This window comes from Enhydra lutris, unplaced genomic scaffold (assembly GCF_002288905.1).
Source record: "Enhydra lutris kenyoni isolate GAN:26980312 unplaced genomic scaffold, ASM228890v2 scaffoldscaffold50, whole genome shotgun sequence".
Taxonomy (NCBI): domain Eukaryota; kingdom Metazoa; phylum Chordata; class Mammalia; order Carnivora; family Mustelidae; genus Enhydra; species Enhydra lutris.
The window spans coordinates 10,417,430-10,444,121 of record NW_019154134.1 but is presented as its reverse complement, the minus strand read 5'-3'; the positions used below and the strand labels follow the sequence as shown (position 1 = coordinate 10,444,121).

At 38.6% G+C, this 26,692-nt stretch overlaps 1 protein-coding gene across 2 annotated transcripts in view; it reads left to right on the top strand.

Annotated features, from left to right (window-relative positions):
- LOC111156885 (phosphodiesterase 4D) overlaps window positions 1-26,692 on the top strand; it is an 887,389-nt gene that overhangs the window by 132,601 nt on the left and 728,096 nt on the right. Inside the window, exon 1 of one of the 2 annotated variants that reach the window (XM_022518024.1) lies at window positions 25,566-25,831. The exons of the other annotated variant lie outside the window; for it this stretch is intronic. Within the exon in view, the coding sequence (XP_022373732.1) occupies window positions 25,566-25,831 (266 nt within the window). Of the gene's footprint in view, window positions 1-25,565; window positions 25,832-26,692 lie in introns of those variants that run through there. 2 annotated transcript variants of the gene reach the window in all.

Sequence of the window (26,692 nt, the reverse complement as noted above, 5' to 3'; positions counted from 1 at the left end):
GAGGTCTAACCCCTGAGCCACCCAGGCACCCTATAATATTTTAAAATATTCATTAGCATTATCATCATTCTTTTGCTGTGTTCAGTCATTTGAAAGCGGACAAGCTTTGATTCACCACAGCCATTTTAATCCAGGCTCTACATTTGACTGAACTACCATTGCCTGTGAAGCCCTGTGTCCTCATCTGCAGCACAGAGAGCCCATGCCTGCACACGTCTCATGAGGGTGACTTGGCCACGCCCTGTGTGCCCACATCCCAGGTCTGGCATAAAGTAGACAGAAATGATGAGTCAGTTCCTCCCTCTGGGACCACCACCACCACCCCTAGTGGTACTCCCACTGAATGAACAAAAAATACATAAAGAACTCTTCCTGCCTTTTAATTTCCATTGATCACACTGAATGGAATAATCCACACTAGCTCACAAGACACAGGATTGTTCTCAGGCTTGCAGTTCTGTGTACTCTGAGCTCAGAGCGACATCACTTCAGTGCTGGGTAACATTTTACCTAGATCTCATTCTGCTTCCAGAAGGATGCTGACCCCAGACTCCTGTTTTGCAGAATCCTGAATGACCAGGCAAAGGGGCAGCTACTGAATATCAAAACCTCTTCGGATCCAAAACACTCATGGAACCAAGCCAAGGATTTATGTTTTAAAATGTCACTTATATGCATTTTGGGTATATATTTTACTCCCCAGAGGAGATTTACACCTGTATAAAGCTTAAAATACAGTGACCAATTAAATATACAGTGTGACATTAAAGAAGTCAAAAAATTACAATAACTCTAAGTAATACTGTTTTCAGGAGACCAAACCCAGAGAATCTTGACGTGTTAGCACTGGAAGGAACATGGACGTCATTAAGCCTAATCACTTATCCAGCACAGAGACTGCCTTGATCAGGCATCTGATAGCTTTTTCCTGGGAACACAGAATGACCTAATACATATTGCCTTTCAAGGAAGCCTGATGTGTCATGAGATGGCTCCGGTCATTAGAAACCAGTCTTTATAAGGAGCTGTTTGTCTGCCTCTTTGTGCTGCCCACCTCTGGCTCTTAATTCTGAGTAAGAGATTTCTACTAATATTTCTTCCTTGAAATGACCTTCGCTATTTGCAACAACTGGCATGCCCACTCCTAGTGTATTCTTTAGGTTCGGCTTCCCCATTTTGGAACTCTTTCTCTCATGCAATACTTCCATACTCCTCAGCATCCCTGTTCCTGTTAAAACCGTGGCTATCTGCTTCAGGCAACCCCTCGCCAAACCTAGAGAATGGTGAACTCACTGTCTCCTGTGAGACAGTATTTTTACTGTTGAGGTCAGAGGTCTAAAGTTACACTGAGTTTATTTTGGATTTTGTTTTGTTGCTTTTTCCTCTTTATTTTCTTCTTACAAAACCTACATCACTACTTATAACAAACTTATGATAAATGAGCGCTATAAATCTTATATACTCATATAATTGTTTTAAGATTTTATTTTTAAGTAATTTTTACACCCAATATGGGCCTCATCAAATTTAAAATTAAGAGCTCAAGAGTCACACACTCTACCGACTGAGCTAGGCAGGGGCCCCAGAGTTTTAAGAAAAATCTTTACCTTGGGATGCCTGGGTGGCTCAGTTGGTTAAGCAGCTGCCTTTGGCTCAGGTCATGATCCCAGCATCCTGTCAGGGAGCCTGCTTCTCCCTATGCCTCTGCCTCTGCCTGCCATTCTGTCTGCCTGTGCTTGCTCTCTCTCCCTCTCTCTCTCTCTCTGACAAATAAATAAATAAATAAATCTTAAAAAAAAAAAAAGAAAGAAAGAAAGAAAAATCTTTACCTTAAATGTTGCCAGACTTTACCAGCCTTTGACAACAAATGAGGTTACGTTAACTTTAGTAATTTAATTTCATTAGCTTTTGCCCAAGTTTGCTGAGGTGCTTTTCCTATGCAACCCAACTAATTATTTCTGGGAGTTCCCAAGGGAGTTTCAGAAGTTCCTTTACTGGAGTCCCTATTCCCCCCAGCTCCCTGAACTCCCCAAGGCTCTGCACATCCTGTAGCTGCTACCTAGGGAGTCAGGCAGACCCCATAAAGCCATGAGTCTACTTTGCAGCTGCTCCACTGACATTAAACTTTCTCCCTTTGTTCCTGATATTATACAAGATTGTATGCAACATCTCCTTTTTTAAAAGGATTTTATTTTTATGTCATCTCTCCACGCAACGATGGGCTCCAGCTCAAAACCCTAGATCAAGAGACTAGTGCTCCATTGACCAAACCAAGCCAGGCACTACTACCCCTCTCCCTACTGACAGCTTCTTTTTTTTTTTTTCCCAACGTCTCTTTCCTTACTGCTCTCTGCTCTCCCTACAACCCAAAGATTCATCTCTGGAAATGAATTCAAGTAACAGCCACCGTGTTCCTTTCAGAATGGTTACTGGGCTGAGATTCTGGTGTCTGGCTCCTGCTACTGTAGCAAGAGCTCTCTATGAAGAAGCCACTAACCCTGCTGCAAATAGTCTTTGATTAGATTTTGTCAAACCCTTTTCAAACCTTTTTTCCTCTTGAAAGAAACATTGTAGTATGAACATTTTTGCCAAATCATTAAACATTCTTCAAAGCTATCATTTTTAATTACTCTATAATACCCATTTTACGGATGTCCCCTGCTAGAACTCATTTGCCCATTTTTCTATTGCTGAGGATATTGGTTTTCATGCATAACTTATTATTTTGAGCAAGTATTGTGCTCTACCTTGCTCCTATTATGCTCTTAATTCAGCCCGTTTTTAACATTGATGGGTAACTTCATATCTGAATTGTGGCATTCGGTATATTAGTATCATTCATGGCTTTTGGCTGTAGATATGCATCTTTACAATGAACCTCGAACTTTTTAACCATCACACCAAATTTTAGCTGCTTACAGACCCAGCTTTTATATTTCAGGCTGTGGAGCTTCCATCCTGCGTTGTAAAGCCTCTTGATAAAAGAGAGATGCTATACACCACAGTGAATCTGATGCTGTAATTTCATTTTTTTTTTTTAAAGATTTTATTTATTTATTTGACAGAGAGATCACAAGCAGGCAAAGAGGCAGGCAGAGAGAGAGGAGGAAGCAGACTCCCCGCTGAGCAGAGAGCCTGATGCGGGGCTCAATCCCAGGACCCTGAGATCACGACCTGAGCCCAAGGCAGCGGCTTAACCCACTGAGCCACCCAGGCGCCCCTGTAATTTCATTTTAATTTCAAATGTCACTGACTATTAATGTCAGTTGCTAATGGATGTAATTACTAGTAATCACCTCAAAACCTCTTCATTAAGCATAAACTATATAAAATGAGTTTTAGACTTAAAAGAACTTTTAGGTATGGTCTAGGTCAATGACCTAATTTCAGTTATGCATTCACTAATCTCTTCCTTCAACAAGCCATTTGTCATCCTCCATCTATATCATAGGGACAGTATAAATATTGAGTATTAAAAGGAAAGCTGCATGACTTGCTGGCTTAGTGAGTAGAGCATGTTATCTCTTGATCTCAGGTTTGGGAGTTTGAGCCCCACATTGGGCACAGAGATTAATTTTTTTTTTTTTTTTTTAAGAAAAGAATATTTTAGGGGTGCCTGGCTGGCTCAGTTGCCCCACTTTGGACATAGAGCCTACTGGGTGAAAAAAAGAAAAGGCTAAGAACCTGAGGGTGTCTTTGTAATATGAATGATAAAGGAATGAATAGAAGTGATAATGAGTGTGATTCCTGCTCTTTGGTAGGGGAAAGGAGGATTTCCAAAGAAGTAACATTTAAGTCATACCCTTAAAAAGAACAAAGAATTCAGCAGGGGATTATGTGGGTGGGGTAACAGACTGGAAAACCATGGTATGTTGGGTAAATTTTTGTAGCTACAGCCTTAGAATACACAATACCCTCCTTGGTACCCTGAGATGAAGTTGCAAAGATGTGAGTCTGGTAGTAAAAGCCTTTAAGGACTGTAAGAAATGTGCATAATATTTACCATGAAACGGGGAAAAAATCGAGGTTATTCAAGTAGGGGAATGAGATGTTTCAGAAAGACATTTTTGATAACACTCTGGAGGATGGATTATGAGCTGGAGGCAAGAGATAAGACTTTCCTTTGTCAGTGTGACAGGCTATTTTATTAATAAAACACAGAACTACTCTGATATATGTGAGATACAGCAGATTCCTCTCAGCTTGTCCAAGGTTTTTGGAAAAATGGTACATTTTTTATTATTGATTTTGTTTATTTACCTGTAGTAGACCTGTAGTAGACTGGTCCTCTATTCCCTTGAGGAGATCTTTAAATAGTAAGAAACAGAGAAAGTTGAAAAGTGGTATCAGGAACCTCCTTCACCAAGGTTTTATCTGTCTTTTAGAACGTAACTGATCGAAAGCTATGAAAGTCAACATCTCACCAATGTCATATTTTATTTGGTTGGAAGATGTGTCAAGAGAATGCCTCAGGCCTCCTTTGTCCATTAACAGGCCAGTTGTGAGTCACAGTCTGGACATGAGGAAATGTTCATTTACTTTTTCATAGTCATGGCAATGGAGACTTTTTTTATGCCCACAGTACTATCCTGGCCTAAAGTGCCTATTGAGAAGGTTATTTTCAGCCACAGGCAGGGAGCAGAATGTCAAAAGACAATTCTAAGAGCTTCGTCATCATTCGGATAGCCTGAGGAAGCTGAGGTTTTGCAGCTGCCTGAAACCCACATGCTACATATGATGTGGATCAGTACTGTTAATTAGCTGCTTCAGGATTCTTAATGCCCTATGGCTTTGGAAATACTTGTTAGCCCACAGAGGGAGGAGAAGAGCTGGAAGCAAATTGGACCGCAGCCTGAATTTATTATAATTCAATTCAATAATCACCTTACCTTTCCAAATCCTGGTTCAGAATCTGTTGAAAATTACAGTTGATTTAAGCTGTTCTCAGTTACGCATTCTGAGAGAAGGAGGTTGTGGTTCAAGGTTTCTTGAAGCCCCAGAAATGTGAAAAACTGTGGAAAAGAATTTGTTGCTGGGTGTTTTCCACATGTGCACTTTCCCAGAGGTTAGAAAGCAGATGCCAGAGTGGGGGAAAGGGAGGCCACATGCTGTGGAAGCGTACATGTAGAGTACCCAGGAGTCTGCATTTCTGATCTCCTGCCACAAGAAACAGTGAGGCTCCCACTGCTATCCTCCCACCATTCTTACTGCTCAGAGCTTGCACTCAACAAACCCATAACTCTTCTCCTTAATGTAATTCTCATGACATAACCTGACCAACCACATGAAACCTAATCAAGAAAACAACGGTTGTCATTGGCAACAAACACAGGAGTTGCATCACAAGTACACCACATTCTTTGCTTGACAGAGCAAAATGTTAGAGTAGAAACTGCAAAAATCTGGCAATACCCTTTATTAATTACATGATAACAATTAAAAAAAAATAGCTTTATCAGAAAGCCCATATCGAATTTTAAAAAAAGAGAATACCAGGGGGCACTGGGTGGCTCAGTCAGTTAAATGTCTGCCTTCAGCTCAGGTCATGATTTCCAGGTTCTGGGATCAAGGCCAGCATCTGGCTCTCTGCTCAGCGGGGAGCCCACCTCTCCCTTTCCATTTGTGTGCTTCTGCCCCTGCTTGTGCTCATGCTCACTCACATGTGCGTGCCCTCTCTGTCAAATAAATGTATAAATAAAAATCTTCAAAAAAATAAAGACACCTGTACAAGCTAGTTGTGTTGATCTTTCCCATAACTGCTATTGCAAACTGTTTTGTCTAAAGCTGGTTCTTTTTTTTTTTAAGATTTTATTTATTTATTTGTCAGAGAGAGGGAGAGAGAGTAAGCACAGGCAGACAGAATGGCAGGCAGAGGCAGAGGGAGAAGCAGGCTCCCTGACGAGCAAGGAGCCCAATGTGGGACTCGATCCCAGGACGCTGGGATCATGACCTGAGCCGAAGGCAGCTGCTTAACCAACTGAGCCACCCAGGCGTCCCTAAAGCTGGTTCTTAAAACAGCCACCTGTCTGTTTACTGAGCATGAAAAAGTAGCAGCACTTCCCTCATCCTCATCCTCGTAAAAGCACACCAAGAAAGTGAAAGGATATTTCAGTAGCTCACCATCCTTGGCTGAAATGTAGTGAGTCAGAGTCCCTTCTGGAGACTGGGAAAGAAAGGTCCATGATCTTGTCCAAACACATATCATCCAAACTTGGCCCTTAGCAGGTACTCAATAAATGCTAGCCGAGCGCTTGAGTGAGTGAATCAGTGAATGAAGTGCTAATCCTTAGGAACAATTTCCTAGTAGGAGACATTTGCTGTGGTCACAAATGAAAATGAAATATACTCGACTGTGGGATTATATGCCGTCTTTCCATCTCCTGAGCCGTAGGTTCTCAAACACACTGCCGATTGTGCTTATGAAGTAAGAGTGGGGTTTAAATACAAACTCATATATTTGTACATGGTATTGCGAACCGTGGCTATCATGCCAGTGTTTGAGACGAGAATATCTTTGTAGTCAACAAAGTTTTCCAAAATGGTGTGTCCATTTTAAAGTAGGTTCAGCTTAAGACATTAATTTGGTACTAGAAAAATGGAATTTGTATAGTTTTAAATTTTCAGTGACTGAGGTAAAATATTTGTTCTTTGAAATAGGCTCCTCTCAAATATTGCTTAGTTCTCATGTTAATAACAACCCAAATATGTTATAAAGTATTAACATTAAAACAAATTAGCATATAAATGAAAAAGGTGACACCTGGTTTACTACTCTATACGGATTTAAAAAATGCGTGTTTTGGGGAGCCTGGGTGACTCAGTGGTTAAAGCCTCTGCCTTGGGCTCAGGTCATGATCTCAGGGTCTTGGGATCGAGTTCCGCATTGGGCTCTCTACTCAGCAGGGAGCCTGCCTCCTCCTCCTGTCTCTCTCTGCCTGTCTCTCTGCCTACTTGTGATCTGTCTGTCAAATAAAAAAAAAAAAAAAAAAAAATGCGTGTTTTAACCCACCCTGTGCCATGCCCTTCATTATATCCCTCTGTTAGGACCTGTAAGCTTTTACTCTCTACTCTTCTTTTAGTCAGAACTGAGAAGATCTGGAACCTCCTTCTGCACATTTAAAATATCATTTGTATTGACTTTGATCTTTGGTCTGAATCTAAGACTTTGATTTACAAGTATAAATTTTTTTAAGAGGAACAATTCCTTTTTTAAAATGTATTTATCTATTTATTTACTTTTTAATTTTGGAAGTTGCTTCTGGGAATCATGACAATGTACTTCCTTGTTCTGGAGAGGTGTGGTCTGTGGGAGGGAAAACCCTCTCTCCTACCCTGGTTTGCTCTTACTTATCTCTGACATATATTCATTCTGTTTCAATCCTAGATTAGTTCCTCTGTGAGCTTAGACAAGTTCCTTCACACTTTTTGATATGTAACACACAATGTCAAGAAAAAGTTTTTAAATGGCTTATAGGCCATATATCAAACTGTATTTAGTAAACACACATGTATAACTTCATCCTACTCTAATTTAGTCAGAAACTGATATCTTCCCTTTCATATAAAATGAATTTTTATACTCAAACATGACAGTGACTTAAGAATTGGCATAGGCAGGGCGCCTGGGTGGCTCAGTGGGTTAAAGCCTCTGCCTTCAGCTCGGGTCATGGTCCCGGGGTCCTGGGATCAAGCCCCAGGTTGGGGTCTCTGCTCAGTGGGGAGCCTGCTTCCTCCTCTCTATCTGCCTGCCTCTCTGCCTGCCTCTCTGCCTACTTGTGATCTCTGTCAAATAAATAAATAAAATCTTAAAAAAAAAAAAAAAAAAAGAATTGGCATAGGCGCTTAACCGAGGAAGACTTAGAACAGAGAAGACAGAAGAGCTAAGAGTATGTAACCCAGGGAAGAAAAGGATGACCTAACCCATCTTTGATTAATGGGTAGTGCTTCCTCACAGAGGTAGAAAATAGAGTTAGAGGTACTTGTACTCAGGACTGCGTAGAATGAATGACCTTGATTTATAGATGTAGATGCTGGTTTTTTGTTTTTTGTTTTTAAGATTTTATTTATTTATTTGACAGACAGAGATCACAAGTAGGCAGAGAGGTAGGTAGAGAGGCAGGCAGAGAAAGAGGAAGGGAAGCAGGCTCCCTGCCGAGCAGAGAGAGAGCCTGACGTGGGGCTTGATCCCAGGACCCCGGGATCATGACCTGAGCCGAAGGCAGAGGCTTTAACCCACTGAGCTACCCAGGCACCCCTAGATGCTGTTTTATGTCAGTATTTCTCAACCTGGGCTTACTTAAACTTGGCTGTGTATTGAAATCACCTCTGCTTTGAAAAAATGCTGATACTGGGTCCCACACTCTGAGATCCTTGCTTATTTGGTTTGGAACATGGCCTGGACACCAACTGAAACTGATAAAACTCTCCAGATGCAATTAATTAGGCCCCTTCTGGTGTCTGAGTTTCTCCTCATTGTTTTTTATCCAATGGACATAGGTTTGGGCGTTGTTTCTAGCAGCTCCTGGTTAATATGAATTATATTACTTCTAATGGGATAATGCATTAACACATTTGTACTGTCGTCTAGGCGTTAAGATCGTTTCAAAGGACCGTGAAACAAGGGGAAGTTGGGGAAAGAAGAAAAGTAGGAATAGGGAAAGTCCCAAAGTATTAGAAGACTTGCCTGGGGTGAAGGGGGCCAGTATAAACCTGTGGAACAAAAAGGAGATGCTGGGTCATAACCTTAATTAGGTAACTTGGATTTAAATTTCATTATCTTTTATTTCTGGCTTTTATTTTATTTTATTTTATTTATTTGACAGAGAGAGAGCGATCACAAGTAGGCAGAGAGGCAGGCAGAGAGAGGAGGAAGCAGGCTCACTGCTGAGCAGAGAGCCCTATGCGGGGCTCGATCCCAGAACCCTGAGATCATGACCTGAGCCGAAGGCAGAGGCCTCACCCACTGAGCCACCCAGGCGCCCCTATTTCTGGTTTTAATTACTGCATATCACTGTCACAAAATTCTCAATGATTGTTACAATAAAATTGTTAATAATTCACCAGTTCTTAAATGAATGCATAGATTGTAGCACTTGGTAGAAAGGGTGCTACATGGATTATGCATTCAACATATAATGATGAGGTGAAAGGGACAAAGTACAGTGCGTCTTTAATTTCCTTTACAGTCTTGAGACAATACGATTCCGTATTTATAGGTGTTCCCACTGTAGGTGGGTGGTTGGTAATCACTAGAGTAGGTCATTTATGTGCTTGTGAAATAATGAAACATGCCAAAAATTAATGATGAACCTTCTTTGAGAAGTTTTCCCGTATAACATAAGCAGTATGTGGCTTGAGTGCAGGAGCTCATGATAATCTTTAGATGTCCATATCCCCCTTCAGGCCTTATTTAACCACACAAAATACTGGGTTTGACAAGTTCTCTCTGAAAAAGTGGGACTTAGGGTTAAGAGTGATTATGATGGTATATATCAGATAAAGGCCTCATATCTGAAAACTATGGAGAACTTTTACAAATCAACAAAACAACCCAATTTTAGAAAATCACAAAAAACAGGCATTTCAAGTTAAGGGTTATCCAAATGGCCAGTAAGCATCAGTGTTCTAGAGTCTGCCTATACTGGCTCATAATCACTAATTTTTTTTTTTTAAGATTTTATTTATTTATTTGTCAGAAAGAGAGAGAGAGAGCGAGCACAGGCAGACAGAGTGGCAGGTAGAGGCAGAGGGAGAAGCAGGCTCCCCACAGAACAAGGAGCCCGATGTGGGACTCGATCCCAGGACGCCAGGATCATGACCTGAGCCGAAGGCAGCTGCTTAACCAACTGAGCCACCCAGGCGTCCCATAATCACTAATTTTTAAATGTTCATGAATTTGGTTAGCTAACTATTAAATATGTCATTGTTTAAAATTAAATTATGGGGCGCCTGGGTGGCTTAGTGGTTAAAGCCTCTGCCTTCGGCTCGGGTCATGATTTCAGGGTCCTGGGATCGAGTCCCGCATCGGGCTCTCTGCTCAGCAGGGAGCCTGCCTCCTCCTCCTGTCTCTCTCTGCCTGCCTCTCTGCCTACTTGTGATCTGTCTGTCAAAAAAAAAAAAAAAATCTTTAAATTAAAAAAAAAAATAAATAAAAATAAAATTAAATTACACAAACCTTCAATAAAGTAAATTATATTGAAAACAAAGGTAATACAGTCGCAAACTCATCAGTCCTAATTATTTTACTACATTCTATTATCGTCTGCGCTCTTGAGCTTATTTGTCTGTTGTATCTGTATGGTGAAAACACTATATAGCGGTGAGCTACTATACTTCTCTTCCCAACTCTGTTCAGTGATGTCATGTTGGTAGCTTGAAATGGATTATGGGGGTATTTATATCAAGGAAATCAGCAAATGCTCAAATCAGGGACTGATGGTTTTCTTGACTTAAGCCTACACTTAAGAAAGTAGTGGAGAAAAATGTTAATAATACAGATTAAAATTGAGTGTGGCACGTCTGGAGCCATTGTATCTTAAAGAACACACACAAAATTATTGAGGAAACTTTCTTCTAGAAATTTAAAACTGATCTGATGCAGCAAAGAAATTGCCCTAGTCATTGACAAATGAGTAGAACTCCAGCATACATCTTTGTTGCTTCACTTTTGTCTTACTTGTTAATGTAAACCAAAATATCAACCCACAGTCATGTAGGAACTATACTCCTTTGTGAGTTGTGACCCCTGTTTGGTTACCTGTACAACAGTTCAGCAAAAAATCAGTGAATGCATTCTGTGAAAATCAATTGGCTTTATGGAATTCCAAATTAAAGACTATTGTGTACTTTTAATTGTTTGTAAATTGTGTGTTACATGCACTGTATATAGTAAAATTTATAATACACTTTATGTGCATATTTTTCCCCAGATGGTGGTTGTTAAACATTTATAATGCCACTGGCCAACTCATATGGAAAAACACTCATCATTGTTATTCACTTAGCAAAATGCAATTAAAACCGCAATAAGCTAGTACCATACCTTCATCATAGTGGCTAAAATTAACTGAAAATATCAAGTGTGGGCAAGGGTATGGAGTATCTCCTCTCACACTGTGCTGGTAGGAATTTAAGCTGGAGAGATCACTTTGGAAACTGTTTGGCCCTATCTACCATATGCTAAACATACACATACCTATGAAACACACATCCATTCCTGGGCATATATTCAACAAAATGAACGCTTATGTCCAATAAAATATATGAACAAGAATATTCATTCCAGCTTGACTTATAATAGTCCAAATTGGAAACAGTCTAAATGCCTATCAGTTGTTGGATGGATGCATAAATTGTGGTATATTCAAACAGTGGGTTACTTCAGATCAATGAAAAAGAGATTACTATTAAACACAAACTGAGAATATTTTCACAGTCATTATGTTACATGAAAGAAACCATATGCAGAATGGTATGTAGTGCCTGTTTCTGTTTATATGACATTCAAGAAGAGGCAAAACAAATTTATGGCAAGAGAGGTCAAAATAGTGGTTACCTCTGGGGCGAGTATTGCCTGAGAAAGCACATTCGATATCTTGATCTGGATGTTGGTTACATATGTATGTATATTAAAAAAATCAAGCTATACATTTATGATATTTGTACTTAGTGTAAATTTAGGATATATGTCATTTAAAAAATAAACACTCATTAAAATAGTGGCCCCTAAGAATGACAAGAGTTTCCCAGTTTGGTCAGAACATGGTAGGTTTTTACTACTTCGATGTCAACTTGTGAATGTCTTTCTCTGGGACTGTGCAGGGCCCATCCGTGCCACAAATCCACGTGCTGCAGCCCTGACCATTGCCCTCTCCACAATCTGCTTTTGCAAATGCAGCTTTTGATAACCTTACTGTTTTCTGTTGATTCTGTTAGATCTGTTAAATCTAATATCCATAAATCTCAATTGACATTTTTACTTGAGCTACAAGATTTTACATTTTTCCACATTAATTTTAATATTCGATCTGCTCTTCTACTCTGTGAAGATTTTCTTTTTTCTTTTCTTTTTAAAAAATATTTAACTTTTAAAACATATTTATTCTTGGGGTTTGATTTTATCATCTAGGATAGTAACTTTCTTTTTTTTTTTTTTTTTTTTTTAGGATAGTAACTTTCAAACTTGACTGATTATTAGACTCACTGGAGAAATTTTCCTGGCCCTAGTGCTGTTGGTTCTAATTCAGTAGTTGTAGATTGGGGTTCTGTTATTTAACATTTCCCCTAGAAAATTGTAATGATCAGCCTGGTTTGGGAAACTGCTAACCTATCACTTGAGCCATCCTTCCAGATTTGTGTTAGAGTCAGATATGGTAATCATGAAATATATATCATAAAGTCTGTATCTTAAAATGCTTAAACACTGCATGTGATGGCAGTGTTTGCTCTTCAGGATTATGTGGACTCTATTACTCCACATCTTTTGGGGACCATTGTCCAACATTTTAGGACCCTATGTACCCATCCACTTAGCCCACTTTGCTCCATTGTGCCTACAAGTATATCCTGAACTTGTCAGATGTCTTCATGAAAACCAGGTACAATATGACACAGATCCTCATTCTCTCATCTATTAGCCTCATGATCACCTACTCTGGAAAGGAAATGATACATATTTTAAATAATGTAATTGGAATCCCATATGTTACTACTTGCATCATAGAAAGTTCACAGTTAATTACTTGAATAATTTACTCAAGAGTTTGCAAGGGATTAGCATGAAAATCTCTTAACTTTTATAAATCTTCTTCTATTCTGTCTTTTGAATATAACGCTGTAAAACATTTCTCCAAGTGGTCAGTACCTCTGCCTCTCTCTGTGATTCCTAAATCTTTCCTAAGCATGTGGCCCTTACTTTTGGAGAATGAGTAGGATGGCATGCAATGCACATCCCAGATAGATAGAAAAACATACACATTGTGTATTTTTGCCGAACATATATGCTTGGCCTCACATATTAATAAGCATCTAATGATTTTACATAAAACCATTCTGATGACTTCTTACTCTTTGTTCAAATAATATCACAATCTTTGCAACTAACATTTAACATTTTGGGGTGATCTGTTCTTAGGAATAATACGTTTTATCAGTGAAGGGGACTTCTGTGGTCATCTGTTTCATCACTATAATATTGAGATAAGGAAACTGAGACCTAGACAGTAGGGGGCTTGCTTCAGGTGTTAGGACAAGTAGTAGGAGTAGAGTTAGGACTGGAGTCCTGGTCAAGTGCTCTTTCAATTGCACAAAACAATTTACCTAAGGATGCTGCAGTGACACTACTGCCAGACCAGGATCCAGTGAATTTATAAATTCAGTCCTTATCTAGACCATTAATTTTGCTGAAAGAAAAAAATTCCACAAAATAGTAATGGAGTCCTGGTCATGCATTGGAAAATTCTATGCTGTTGTATAAAACAGGGTCTAGGCAAGAAGGATAATGCACAACACAATCTGTCTTTATTATAGGAAAAGCAATTTAAAACATATTTCACTGAGTAGTGCCAGAACATTACTGAGAGAGAAAGTTAATGCTTTTTCTTTTGAAAAAGTCTTCTATAATGTGTAGATATTGTCATATTAGAGACACTCCAGGGAAATGCTTGGTCAGCTAGAATTGTCAAAGAGCAAACATTGAACACAGACTTGGAAAGAAAGTGAAATATATTTTCCAACTTCTGTGAATTTTAATGATGGCCATTGATGCTCTTGTTAATTCCTTCCACCCCCCAAAAAATAGAAGATATTCTTGAGGGAAGAAAAAAAGGGTCTGACAGCTAGTGCAAGGAAATTGATGGCAGCATAATCCTGTTTAAGGAAAAAAATGTGGGAACTCAAACACTGTTGGTGGGAGTATAAATTGAATCAGCCACTTTGAAGAACAATTTGGCAGTTCTATTAAAATGAAAAATGCGTATACCTTATCATTTGAGGAACCTGCTTCTATGTATCTATTATTTAAAAAAAAATTCTTGGGATGTGTGCCCAATGAGGAGATTGCAAGGCAGTTCTTTGTACGTGATAGTGAACAACTGGATACCTGAATGCCCATCAACATGGAAACAGCAAACAGAGCTGAGAAATGGCCATGCTGTGGAATACTGTGCCTCAGCTAAAGATAACGGGAAAGATCTTTGTTGAAGGAAAAAACAGTTTTCTCATGATGAGAATGATCATTAAGCATGGCACACTGCTCAAAAACAGAAGCCTCAGAGAACAGTGGTATACACTCCTCTGGGCACATAATTATTCGTGAAATCACATGGAGGTCTAGAATATTGCTGTCTAGTATGGTAGACGTTAGCTGGAAAAGACTATTTAAATTTCAAGTAATAAAAATGTAAAAAATAAAAAATTGTGTTACTCAGTTGCATTAGCCATATTTCAAGTACTAAATAGCCACATGGGATTAGTGTTTCCTATAATGGACAGCAGAGGCTTGAAAGAGACACAACTGGTCACAGGGTTCCCTATGCTAAGGGCCGAGTTTGAGGATGGTGGTTTACAGGACCTTTAGATTTCTGGGTAACTTTAAAGTGTTTTGCAGTGAGAATAGATAATGCATTTGTAAAATTGGAAGCATGTCTAACTATAGGATTTCTAAAACATTTTAAACTTTTAGTGGGTAGATCAGTGTAAATGGATATGGACATGCCATCCTTTTAGCCTAACTATCTAAAAGTTCACAACAAATACTAAAACAAACTACACAAACCATTGACTCCTTTTTTCCCTTCCTTTAACATATGTCTGCTGAACACACTATATTCTAGGCATTTAAAATACAAGGATCCCAAGACAACAGTGGCTCAGAATGAAGTGGATTCACCATGGGCACAGCACAAGGATTTCTTTGTCAGGCATTATTTTTCCTTTGTCATGGGTTAAATAATTACTGTCTGGCTTTATGCAATGTTTATAAAATTACAAAATATACAGTATTTATTAAACCATCTAGAATGCATATTTTTGTTATTATTAGTGTAATAATAGGTATTCACATTTATTTTATTAAGGCTGAAAAATAATAATTTTGGAAAAAAACTCAGGTAAGTCTTCATTGTTTAGCACTAATAATTTATAATTATTTAATTAATTTAGCATAATTTGAGCACTTCCAGGTTAGAATAAGTTCTTTGAAAGCACCAGAAAGAAAAGCATATACTTGCTTATACAGTTATACATAGACTTAATGTAGGGTTAGGTGTATGGGGTTGATGGAAGCAAAAACAGGTTCTCCATTAACTATTTAGATGATATATAGAAAGGTCAGTTGTGTGGGGGTAAATCTTGATTATGAGTGTCCTGGGGCGCCTGGGTGGCTCAGTGGGTTAAAGCCTCTGCCTTTGGCTCGGGTCATGATCTCAGGGTCCTGGGATCAAGCCCCGCATCAGGCTCTCTGCTCAGCAGGGAGCCTGCTTCCCTTCCTCTCTCTCTGCCTGCCTCTCTGCCTACTTGTGATCTCTGTCTGTCAAATAAATAAAATCTTTAAAAAAAAAAAATTGTTGATTATGAGTGTCCTTGACAAATGCTGTACACACAGAAACTTGACTGAAAGTCACAGCTAACTGTGAACATAGAAAAGAATGAATATGGTGTCCTCAGATACACAAAGATTAGCATCTCCCTTATATCCATGGAATGTAACATGTAGTATTTTGTCCAATTAAATGCTTTCAAATTAATTAAAATACATCCTGGAAATAATCTATAAGTCTTTTTTTTTTTTTTTTAAAGATTTTATTTATTTATTTGGAGCTTTGGAAATCCAAACTCTAGCCCCACCCCAGACTTACTGAATCAGAATCTATCTTTGACATGGTTTCCACATGATTATTAAGTTTAAAGCTTGAAAAGCACTTGTTTGGCCTCCGGTTGTCTTTGCACCTTCTCATCAACAGTGGCTTGTAGACCAGTCTTTCTTTGGCCCCTTAGCCTTCTAACTAGCATGTTATCAACAAAGCTGTCATTTAGACCTACAGCTCAGTTATTTCATAGCCTCTGCTAAAGTTTTGCCTTTTACTATGGGAGGAATACCAATTAAAAAGGAAGGTGGACTTAGACTCAACCTCAGTCCAGGAGCACAACAATAACCAGGGGTCTAGAGGGACTGGAATGAGGCAGTACCTGGACTACTCCTGGTTCTGCTGAAAGCATTGTATTTGCCTGCAGTTCAGAAGAAGAAAATACCAGAAGCCTGGGAAGGTTCATATTATCTATCAGCTATGTTCAGAGGGATGTTTGTAGTGAGGCCAGGTACAGGTTCTGAGAATAACCATCTCTGAACATGCTGGAAGATGCAGGTGGATTCAGAGCCAACCAAGTTGGCGTTCATAAATCACAGTAGCATATTAAAGGACTAAGAGATCTTACTGTAAGGAAACCTGTTTAACTGAATTCAATGCTGCCCCATTTTTTTTAATATTTTTTTTAAAGATTTTTATTTATTTATTTGACAGAGAGAGATCACAAGTAGACAGAGAGGCAGGCAGAGAGAGAGAGGGAAGCAGGATCCCTGCTGAGCAGAGAGCCCGATGTGGGACTCGATCCCAGGACCCTGAGATCATGACCTGAGCCGAAGGCAGCGGCTTAACCCATTGAGCCACCCAGGCACCCTTTTTTTTTTTTTTAAATTCACAAAATGGTTTTTTTGCCCATTCAGTGCTCATTAAATTTGGGCAAAACTAGTCTTTGGTGGGGCATACTTTATGAAAAATGAGTACAGAAGTTTCTCTTTTATTCAATAATGTTAGATCCTGAAATGTTAGAAAAGTCTGACTTATTATATAACACTTAATATGTACATGTGGCTCTGTAGTTTCATTATTTTAGAAGTAAAACAATTTGATTCCAAATATTCAATTAACTTAGGCATTGCTCTCCCACTCTGTCTCTCAAGCTGTGACTCAGAAGTCAGAATAAATTTTGTTACCTAGTTAGGGAAGGAATTTTCACAAGTTTCAGGGCCATAAAAGCATTAGTCAAGCACCTTGTTAGTGCAGTCCTCTCTTATTTTCTTAAACATTGAATATATCTTTTCTGTTTCTCTTTTTAAAGCATTATCTGGGAAACATACTGTTACTACATGGCAAATGGAGGAGAGCATACTGCCTTGGGATGCACTTGGGATAACAATTTTTCTTAAATGGCAGCTAAAACTTGAAATCAACGACGCATCTGGGTTTTCTTTCCTTCTTCTTCTTCTTCTTCTTCTTTTTTTTTTTTTAACTTAAACAACCCTAGGAAAGTTATAGGACTTTTAACTAGAAAACAGAGTTCCAGAGAAACTGAATGAAATTATTTAAGGTGAATTAGCTAGTTAATTACAAAATTGGGAATAAAACTACAGTTTCTGTAATACCTTTTGTAAAACATCCTACATAAATGACCAAGTTGGGAAAGGTTAGATATGAAACATATCACCCTAAAGATACGATTGGCTTATGAGGAATCATTGTCTAAGTATGTTAAGCTTTAGAAAGTAAATTGCCAGCTACAATTATAAACCCCAGAATTATGGATGCTTTCGGTGAAATATACTATTTTGTCTCATAAAAACCCTATCCAAAAAACAAAATGACTGTAACAGATGTTATGTGTCAGGGTGAGAGGGAGGCTTTCCAGTCATATTATGCTATGGGGCCAGTGGGGGATGGGTACAGAGAATACAAAGGAGATGGGGAAATGTGCTCCTTGGTGTCCAAATTTTGAATAGACTACTACTGTATGATATTACTCTGAACTTGGGATACATGTTGGATTTTGTTCACTAACATGTCTGCTATGTGGACAAAAACAGCAAAAGACTCGGAAAGTCTACCCAAGTTATTTTGTGCATTCACTGTCTTTTTTTTCTGATACAATGAACAGTTTTGGGGAGTTTAGAGATCTTCTGATTGTGAACAAATACCTATCAGAGCCCAAAAATACTATTGCTATTGGGCGTTGGTTAGTTTTTGGAAACATTTCACTTCCAAAATTGTTGAAACATATTTTGTAGTGAGATTAGGTTTGTGCATGTCAAGTTATATGAGTAAGTTTTGCTTAGAGTACCTTTATTCATTTGGTTGACTTTTAGTTTTTAAACGCAAAGACATTATAGAGCAGTGGTTTATAAGCATAGTCTCTGGACTAGGATTGTCTGGTTTAACATCTCAACTCTTTAACCTACTGAGTGTTCAGTATGACTTTAAGGAAGTTGTCTAACTTCCATGCCAGAGTTTTCTCAACTTTAAAATGAGGGTAATAGTAACTACCTCAGTGGCTTGATTGTGAAGGCCAAATTAGGTCATGATGCTGAGTGCTTAAGCTAAGGGGATATGTGTTCTTCACTTATTGCTACTGACTTTTTCAGTCATTCAGTATGCGAGGGGATGGTCTACTACAGATACAGTAGAATATAGGGATTTTTTTGTCGGCAAGTTGAAGGCAAAATGCTGGAGTCTGTCCACTGAAAGAAGACCCAGAAATACAGGATGTTACAATGTGTTAAAATCTTAGTGGCCATCAAAACCTATGGCCTTTACTCAAGTTCGGCTATTATTTAGAGATGGTATTCTAGTGTATCATTTTAGCATACTAACCAAGAATAATTCTGTTCCAGAACTGGCAGCTTTTATAAGTGAATTGATCAGGAGGAAAGGAAAGTGTTACAAAAATTATAGTGCAACTATTTTGTCAGAAATAAAATAAATAGGGGCGCCTGGGTGGCTCAGTGGGTTGAAGCCTCTGCTTTCGGCTTGGGTCATGGTCTCAGGGTCCTGGGATTGAGCCCCACATCGGGCTCTCTGCTCAGCGGGAAGCCTGCTTCCTCCTCTCTCTCTCCCTGCCTGCCTCTCTGACTACTTGTAATCTCTATCAAATAAATAAATAAAATCTTAAAAAAAAAAGAAATAAAATAAATATGCTGTGCTAATGTTGCTAGTTTTAGTTGTACCCTATAAAATAATTTTTCTTTTAAATGAAATACTGGCTTACTATTTCAGTAGAAGTATTTCTAACATTTAGTTCTAATCTAGGAGAAAAAATATGCTTAACTAGATTTAATCCAGGAAAAAAACTCATTTAATATTTTTATTAAATTGAGTCAGGAACCTCATGTTGTATGCTCAAAATATAGCTCGACTATAAATCAAGATAGATATACTTCTTGTGTTTAATAAACCCTAGATTTTTTTTTACATTAGTAGCCTTTTGATGATTAATTAGGTGAACCATACTTAATTAGATGGAAAGTATAATTGATTAGGTTAAGAAATGACCAGTCTATTTTTGACTTCCCTATTGGCTTGAATGCTCATAGTCAGTGAACAAATCCTTCCAAACATTGAGTCATTAGCCCCTTTCTTTCCATTTCTATACAGATGTATATTGAGTTGGAACTATTAAACAAACAGCCTTTACACGTCCCCCAAACTATAGTACACACATTGCCACCAAATTAATCTTAATTTAAATCTCCCTATTATTTGTTTATATCCCAAGTAAATTTTACTAACTTTTCCATAGGGAAGAGTCTAAAAATCCAACATTTCTTTCATCTCCATGATAATCTACTCCTCCAAACTGTCTTATAATGATTCTTCCACACATACCTTCTTTCAAATTCAACTCCCGCTGCTTCTTCAAGTTACATGGTCAAGATACATATATATTAGTTATTCTTCAACCCTTGAGGCACTGATTGTTTTTTCTGTTATTAATTTGATATCCTTTAATTTCTTTGTTGGAGGGGTTGTGTGTATCTCCTATTTTCAAGTAGATATTTTACTATTTTTAATCTCTGCCAACCAGCCCAGAATCTGGTAAAAATTTAGTGATGATGATGATGATGATGATGATTTAAAAAGCTCTGTTCCACAAAATCCAGATGTGCTTTTCAGTGTAGGGATGATATAATTTTATTATCAGAATTTGTAATTATATAAATTCTAAATGAAAAATGATCACAATGAAAATTTAAAATGAAATAATTTGAGAATATATGCTTTTGCAAACTGGAAAACTACCATAGAGTTTAATAAAAATGCCTTCGTGTCAAAGAAGTACAGACATATAGATGAAAAAACACTCAGGAATTCCACCTCGAGCTGCCCTTACTAGAATACCATGCCTTTGTAAGAATTTCGTGACTTGGCAGCCTCCACAGGTTGCCATGGTGTATGTCCTGGGTGGAGCCGAGGGCAGAAGTTAGTGTTAACTAGACAAAGAGCTCAGGGCACTCAAATCTCTACTATTTTTTTAGTAAAAAGATCCACCATTGATTTTAAGTATTGGATCAACTTTCTTTTGGGGGGTGATTTAGTGTAGAGTTGAAATAGGAGGCCCTGGTACTTCATAGACAATGAAGTCTTGGTTTGACACTGTTGAACTATATGGCTTTGGGCAAGTCAATTTTTTTTTTTAATATTTATTTATTTATTTATTTTAGAGACAAAGAGAATGCATGAACAGGAGGAGGGGCAGAGGGAGAGAGTGAGTGAGAGAAGCAGACTCCCTGCTGAGTGGGGAGCCTGACACTGGGCTTGATCTCAGGACCCTGAAATCATGACACTGAGATCATGACCTGAGCCAAAATCAAGAGTCAGGACACCTAACCGACTGAGCCACCCATGGGCCCCAATTTTGGGCAAGTCATTTAACCTCTTTATGCTCTCATCTGTAAAATAATGGTAATGAAATAATGCGTTTAGAGTTATTGTAAGAATTTAATGAAATACAATGCAAAGTGCCTGGCATAGAGGTGATATCTACTGAGTGTAAATTTTTTAAGTTCCTGCTATCATCTAGTGGCAGGTTGCATTTATTGGGTGTTTACTGTATACCAAGCATTCTTCTAAACTCATTATATCAAGGGTATTAACATACTTAATTTGTGCAGCATTCTTATGCAGTAGCTGTTATTATAATTCAGTTTCACAGATGAGGAACTGATCCACAGAATTCAAGTAACAGTAAGTATCATAGCTGGAATTCAAAACAAGCTTTTTGGTTCCAAACACACTCTTCTTAACTACTAGACAATATAAACTTTCCCACTATCAGATCATTTCCACAGACTATATCCTATGGGCAGGTTAAAAAGCAGTCTCATTTTAACACACTGTTTACCTAATTAAAACAGTTGGCAGGGGCACCTGGGTGGCTCAGTGGGTTGGACCGCTGCCTTGGGCTTGGGTCATAACCCCGGGGTCCTGGGATGGAACCTCACATTGGGCTCCTGCTCGGTAGGGACCCTGCTTCTCCCTGCTGCTCTGCCTGCTTGTGCTCTCTCACTCTGTCAAATAAATGGATAAAATCTTAAAAAACACAACAACAACAACAACAAAACACAGTTGGCAGAAGCATACAATGCATTCTATAGTCACATATAAATCATTTTAATTTATCCATCCTTTTGTATTAGCTGCACTATTGCTCCCTTTAAATTATGGGAAATCCAGCCTTGCTTATACCTTATCTAGACAGTTTTCAATCCTTGTTCCAGAACCTGTACGAATCTTATTTCTTATTTGTTTTGCTGCCTGTGAATAATTAATTAAATAAATATTATCAAAGATCCAAATAATCTAAAAAAGCAAATTTAGAAAATCCACAAATTAAGATATTTAGGAAAACCTTTATGAAATTAAGAGATGTTATCTGCTGTTCTAGGCGTGGGTGACTTTTGTCAAAACATTTCGCCCACTTTCAAATTTCCACTTGTTAAAACCAAAGGCCTTATTTGGTTGTCATTTTCAGTACTGTGTTTTTCAGAAAAGTTTCTGACAGCTAATTTTAAAGAGATTTTGTTATAAAGGAAAAAAAAGGAAGGCAAACTCTTTCGTATTCCTGTTGAAAGAGTTCCCTTAACCCTCTGCATTATTACAAAGAAAATCACCAGTTTATCCAAACCTCACCCACCTTTGGTTATCTTCAGAACTTTACAATTTGTATATCCTAAGGCAGTGATTTTCAAGCACGATTTTGAAATGCTATGGGGTTTTCCAAATTATTTGAAGGGAGGATGGCAAAGAATTCTCAAACCAAAATTAATTTTATTTTCAAAAAGCTGCGTGAATGCCATATATCATTTGGGGGATTCAGGAGGGTAATTGTAGATATTAGGATATTAATCAAATAATGATAGGATAGGGAAACCTATAGAAGGGCAGCTAATTCTATGTCTACAGTGGAGTCCTTTAATAAGCACTAAAGCAATGGGAAATTTGCAGAATGCCTTTGCTCAGTTTTAGAACTTGTTTACCACAATCCTCAATGAATTTTCAATAGAATATTATTATATCTTCCATTTTAGCTTAGTTATTCTCATTAACAGAGTACCTAATCTCTGAGCATCTGCATGACATGCCACTTATGAGAAGACTAACTTGTAAATATTTTACTCCTTTTAAATGAAGTTACTGAAAGCGAGAAATAGAACCTAGAATATCCTGAACTCAATGAATTTTCCATTTTATGGCCTATAGTATTCTTAGTCTTACAGATTCCTTTATTTGGTCATTGAGAATCACCTTTCTCTACTTAAAACCAGACATTAAGTATCTTCAGCTTCCCGGCTCTCATTAGGTACTTGGGCTATACTTTGATATGTGAATTGTTTTGCATTTAATTTACAAGATAATAAATGCCCAGACAACGTAGACAGCATCTAGCTAATCTTTAAATATCCTAGACCATTTCATATAGTGTCTAGCACAAAATAAATGCCCACAGATGTTTGCTGATTAGAACTGTTTTTAGACAGTGGGAAATTTTTCTAATATTTTGAGGGCTGGGCATATCAACTTGCTACCTATTGTTTAGTGTTCCCCCCCCCCCTTGCTTTATTCTGCTATCTGAATTCTTTCATTTCTACAAACCTGAATAAGTTTTACATCTATTGACTACTGGGCTTTATTTATTTTTTTCTCCAGACAAACTTGCTTATTTCTTCTTTACTGCATTTGCACATTCTAATTCCTTATCCTGGAAGGCACTTCTTTGTCATCTTCCTTTCCACTAATTTTTGATCCTCTCCATCTGCAAGCTTTACTCCACCTTAACATTTCCTCATTAGTTATGCATACCTTTTTCATTTTATTTTTCTGTACTGGATAATTATTACTACATGTTCTGGTGCCTTCTCCTGAGTATTGTCCAGTCTTTTCCATTAACGTAAGAGTTCTTTGAGGGCAAGCATTGCATACCTGTTTTGCACCTGTTTTGCACAACTACTAATATAATAGTCCTTCAGCCCACTTTACAGAAATTGGATACTCATTTAGTGCTACATGTAGGAAGAAATTTACATCTTTAGCTTGTTTAAACTAAGATTGTTTACCACTTAAAGTTTAGTAATGACGAAACCTTTTGTACTGGTGAAAATTCTAAGAACAATCACATCTTGATTTTTTTTTTTAAGATTTTATTTATTTGACGGAGAGAGATCACAAGTAGGCAGAGAGGCAGGCAGAGAGAGGAGGAAGCTTCCTGCTGAGCAGAGAGCCCGAAGCGGGGCTCAATCCCAGGACCCTGATATCATGACCTGAGCCGAAGGCAGCGGCTTAACCCACTGAGCCACCCAGGCGCCCCACATGTTGATTTTTAAAAATTTGAGTATTTGCAGAACAGATTTTCTAATTAAGTCATGGAACGTATGGCTCATTAAATTGTTATAGTTATACCAGGTGGTGACCCTGTGCTCCTGTAAACAGAACCTCAGCGTATCTTTTTCTGTAACAATTTAAAGACAAAGAATTTAAATTTAAGGTGGAATACCGAGGGAGGGAAGGAGGAAGGTGGGAAAAACTTTAAAAACTGACCTAATAGTAATCGTAGAAACCAAAACCAAAAACCAAAAACCAAAAAGCAACACACAGACACAAAAACCCCAGCTGAATCAGACTATTCTGTTCTCTGTTTTATCTGGATGTATTTCTTAATTCCTTCTTAAATCATTGTGTTTTTAAAATACAAAAGAAATATTCTTAGTTCCTGAGAAAAGTGATTTGATTTCAATCCTGAACTCTCTGTAACATCCCTAGACTGCTGGGGACATCTCGATGCAAAGGTTTGGGCTCCCTTACAATCCAGTGTTAAAGGCTTGCATTTCCATTCTCCATACAATGAGATTTAACAGGTTTTATTATAATACTTGCTTACTTACTTGAATTGTTGTAACATTTTAAATTTATTTCCAGTAGTAAATTAAATAGGCAATAAATTATTATTTTTTTAATTTTAAACCTCCTTTGAGTGTGTTGAAACCATGTTGATCACAAATGAAAATCTTACATCAAAAGAAAAATAAGGAAGGGGCACCTGGGTGGCTCAGTGGGTTAAGCCGCTGCCTTCGGCTCAGGTCATGATCTCAGGGTCCTGGGATCGAGTCCCGCATCGGGCTCTCTGCTTGGCAGGGAGCCTGCTTCCCTCCCTCTCTCTGCCTGCCTCTCTGTCTGCTTGTGATCTCTCTCTGTCAAATAAATAAATAAAATCTTAAAAAAAAAAAAAAGAAAGAAAAATAAGGAAATAACTATGAAAAGCTAGATTTTATAGTTGACTATACGATCAGTAATAATTACTGTACCATCAGTAATAATTGAGACTGCAAAATCATTTTTAACTACTCTTACGAAAACTGTATCCCCCTCTGGAAGGTCGTCAGTTTAAATCCAAAGAGATCACAAATACTATTCTTGGATGTAAATACTGCTGTTCCATGCTTTGAAAGAGCCATAATTAGCAAGGTTGTACAACACAACAGCAACCTGTAATGTGTTCCATATGTGGTATTTTAAAACCTTTTGTTTTAGTTTCTAACAAGAGGAAAAAAAAGAGTCCATTTTATTTCCTTGGGATTTGTCTTATAAGGTGCATCAGATTGAATTTAGCAAACAGGGAAGTATTCCTCCTTATCTAGCTAGTGCTTGTTTATTCTTCCCTTATAAAAAGCAAAGGACTAGCAATTTTCTTTTATGAACGGGGACTGACGGCAGATAAATAACCCTTGCGGGAGAGGAAGGTCAAGTTCAAAGTTTTTCTTTCCTTTGGATTCAGGAATAAGCAAATGGAAAGACTAGCCAAACAGCCAAGCAGCAGGCATCTGATGGTTAAGCCCTCCCCCCAGGACTTTTTATGTACATAAGCAGAAGTCACTGGAGCAGCTGCGGCGCATTAGTTCCAATAGTTTAACAGGCTGCTTTGTAGCGCTGACAAAGCCTGGCTAACGCAGAGGCTTCCCTCCATATTCCCCTGCCCTGCTAGCTCGTCAGTGATCTTTGGCAGGGGATCGGCAGAGGAGGGGTGACGTTTAACAGGCTTCCGCTGAGGAGTGCGCTCTTCTCGTCTACACCCAGCCCCACCTTCACGGAGAGACTGAGGCAGGCGACCAAATGAACTAACAACAGCTGGATCGGACCTGCTTCTCTGGACGTTTCCCCGGACTCTGAGAGAAGCCGCCACTGGAAAGACGCCAGGGAACCACGTTGCCCTGGATTGTCGCCAACTGTACAGAGTTGACCCGGAAAATGGCTCAGCAGACGACAAGCCCGGACACCTTAACAGTACCTGAAGTGGATAATCCGCATTGTCCAAACCCCTGGCTGAATGAGGACCTTGTGAAATCCTTGCGGGAAAACCTGTTGCAGCAGGAGAAGTCCAAGCCAGCCAGGAAATCGGTCTCTCCTAAGCTCTCTCCAGTGATTTCTCCGAGAAATTCCCCCAGGCTCCTGCGGAGGATGCTTCTCAGCAGCAACATCCCTAAACAGCGGCGTTTCACGGTGGCACATACGTGGTAAGGTTTGCGAGGCTGACCGGAATTGGTTGCGGTTACCCCCGGGTGATCTGTGAGCCTCTCGCCCTTTCGCTTTTGGGGGTGGGGAGGGAGGACTCTTATCATTCCTCACCTGTGATTTATGGGAAGTCTTGTACCTTACCAAGGGATCCCACAGTTGTCCTAGTCAAAGCAGCAATCCTTTAGACTGGGAATCCTTGAAGTGGGTGGTTCCCAAAGTTCAATTCCTATTGCAAGTTCCTACAGGAAAATTGGATTCCAGATGTCAAATAAGAATGCAGTTTTACTCCCATACCGATGTGGTGGCGTTTCTTTGATTTCATAAGCTAATATCCCTGCCAGGTCCTGTAACTACTTAGGAAAGAAAGGACCAGAAAGGAGAGGAGGAAAATCATAGTTTGCTCTCCTTTCTGCATAACACCCAGTTGAACAGAGATGTGTGTGGAGAGAGTGTGTGCTGTGTGTATAATGGTGTGCCCCCTCAAGCCCCTCCTTTGCCACTGACTTTAATGTATTTATAAACTCAAACATGTCTTTCCAATGGAAAGAAGAAAGGGTTTAGGAATTCTGTGCAGGAAATTTCTGGCTGTTACTTGGTAATATTGTTTTGTTCTTTGATTTTTGGATTCTGTGTTTTGTCAATATTTTTATTTTCTTCATGAATGTTGTTACCTTTTTTATAATGGGTGAGTTTTTATGCATATTTTTCACCTAGTTTTTTAGATGAGTCCTGATATTTTCCTGCTTTTATAAAAGCAAATATTAAAATTTACAATTGTCTAAGCTCATTATAGTGTTTTGCCTGAGGAGAGGCAATTCTAAGCTATGATGGTGTGGGGGGGGGTTTGTCTGTGATACATA